A 1975-nucleotide genomic window follows, 5' to 3' on the forward strand; every position below is an offset into this window, starting at 1 on the left:
ATTAGTTGGCCAAGATCGGGAAATTTTATCTTTCCTGAATGGCTACTATCTAGTTGTCAATTTTTATTGGTTCAAGAATATGTAAGACTCTTAAATACATGGTGTGAATGGAACATTGCATCGAGAAAATTTATTTTAGCAGTCGCGCTACTTGAAATGGGAGAAGCGCAAAAAGCATGCGATCATTTTCTCCGAGCTTCTGGAGGAATTTTGACGGATGAATTTTTAGCAGATGCCTTACTCGAATCCAGTGTACTATCTGAAAATAGTTCGTTAATTCAATATTATTTAAAAGTTATCAGATTATTTGAAGAACATAATGCTTTTGACTGCATCATAGAACTCGCTGAAACAGCTATATTAATAGCTGATAAAGATGATCCTAATTTACCAACATTGCATTCAATAGTATTTGTGCAACATTTAAACTTGGGTCATCATATCAAAGCTTATAATTGTTTAAATTCGAATCCAGATGCCGCGCGTAGAGTAGATTGTTTGAGACAATTAGTAGTAACTCTGTTTGAACGAAAAAAATTAATAGATTTAATTTCATTTCCATATGTTGATATGTACGAAGATTTAGAAAGAATAGTAGAAGGTAGAGCCCGAAGCGTGGATCTCATGGAAAATAATTATTACAATTTTTTATATAGCTTCCATATAAATAAAGGAAATATGCGGAAAGGTATTAAACTTTGATCTATGATATTAACAAATAAACATTTTTTATATTATAATTAATTTGTTTTACAGCTGCATCAGTGATGTATGAACAAGCTATGCGTTTGAGCCAAGAATCACAATCTGTTGTAATCGTATCAAGACAAGCTCAATGTTTATTAGCATGTATTAATGCATTACATCTTGTTTCTGAAAAGTATAGATGGATTGTTAGACCTGTAATTGATCAAAATTATTTAGAGGAAATGGATTATGAAATTTCTCAAACAAGGAAAAGTATCAGCAATGAAGATATTTTGCACTATAAAATAAAGAAACAAGTTGAAGTTCTTGAATTAAATGATATAAAAAAAGAATATTATGTAGTAGATGCAAGATTGAAAGTATCAAAAATGAATTCAGATATTGTTTCACATGCTGGACCTTCAGAGCTTATTATTATTCTATCAACTATTGGATTATATACAACAGCGTTGCATTTATGTGATGAATTTAATATTAATAAAAGCTCTGTACTTGAAAGTTTAACTTCACAATGTATACGATTAAGTCGAGGAGAAGATTCAAATGCATGGGATTGGCTTATTCAAAATGATATATTTGATATTGGTTTATCCAATACAAATATTACAAATACTGCTTGGAGATTATTAGAATATTTGACATTAGAACATGAAAAAGATAGATGTAGCGAATTACATAAAGCTGTAGCCCGAAAATTACTTCAAGAAAGAGCGTTCATACCTCAATGGTTATTAATATCGTATAAGGTGAATAACTTTTTAAAAATTTTTACTCATATTTATATAATTAAAACTTTTTTTTATTATTATTATAGAAACGAAATGCTGCGGAACTTCTTCGTCTTATGTTAAATACTGGTAGAATATTAGAAGCTAGTGACTTAGGAATTGAATACATTAATGCTGTTTTGGGTAATGGTATAGAAAATTTTGGTCTTGAAACATATTTAACATCTGTAACTCAAATGGCAGTCTGGTTACCACTTAATACATTAGAAGTACTTTTATACGAATTAAAAGAAATTAGTGAGAAACCTATTTTTTCCGAGGTATGCATTTTTTTATTTTATATAGCATGCAGCATTCAAATAGAAAAAACTAAATATTTTCGTTATTTTTAGTTTTATAAAAGAAATATTCAGGACTAAGTTGTACTATTTCAAAGAGAAAATTAGATATTTAAAAGAATTTTTTTTCAAGACATTTTTTTTTTTTTNTCATATCTTTATGGAAATTCCATAAAAAATGAAATGAGTTTGATAATTGTT

At 28.4% G+C, this 1975-nt stretch overlaps 1 protein-coding gene across 1 annotated transcript in view; it reads left to right on the forward strand.

The window, feature by feature from the left end:
- LOC102677957 (nuclear pore complex protein Nup160 homolog) overlaps positions 1–1975 on the forward strand; it is a 6830-nt gene that overhangs the window by 3890 nt on the left and 965 nt on the right. Inside the window, exons 6-8 of the mRNA XM_031515283.1 lie at positions 6–688; positions 757–1454; positions 1523–1756. Of these exons, the coding sequence (XP_031371143.1) occupies positions 6–688; positions 757–1454; positions 1523–1756 (1615 nt within the window). The remainder of the gene's footprint in view (positions 1–5; positions 689–756; positions 1455–1522; positions 1757–1975) is intronic.

The sequence above is a fragment of the Apis dorsata genome, unplaced genomic scaffold (genome assembly GCF_000469605.1).
Source record: "Apis dorsata unplaced genomic scaffold, Apis dorsata 1.3 scaffold_60, whole genome shotgun sequence".
In the NCBI taxonomy this organism is placed as follows: Eukaryota; Metazoa; Arthropoda; class Insecta; order Hymenoptera; family Apidae; genus Apis; species Apis dorsata.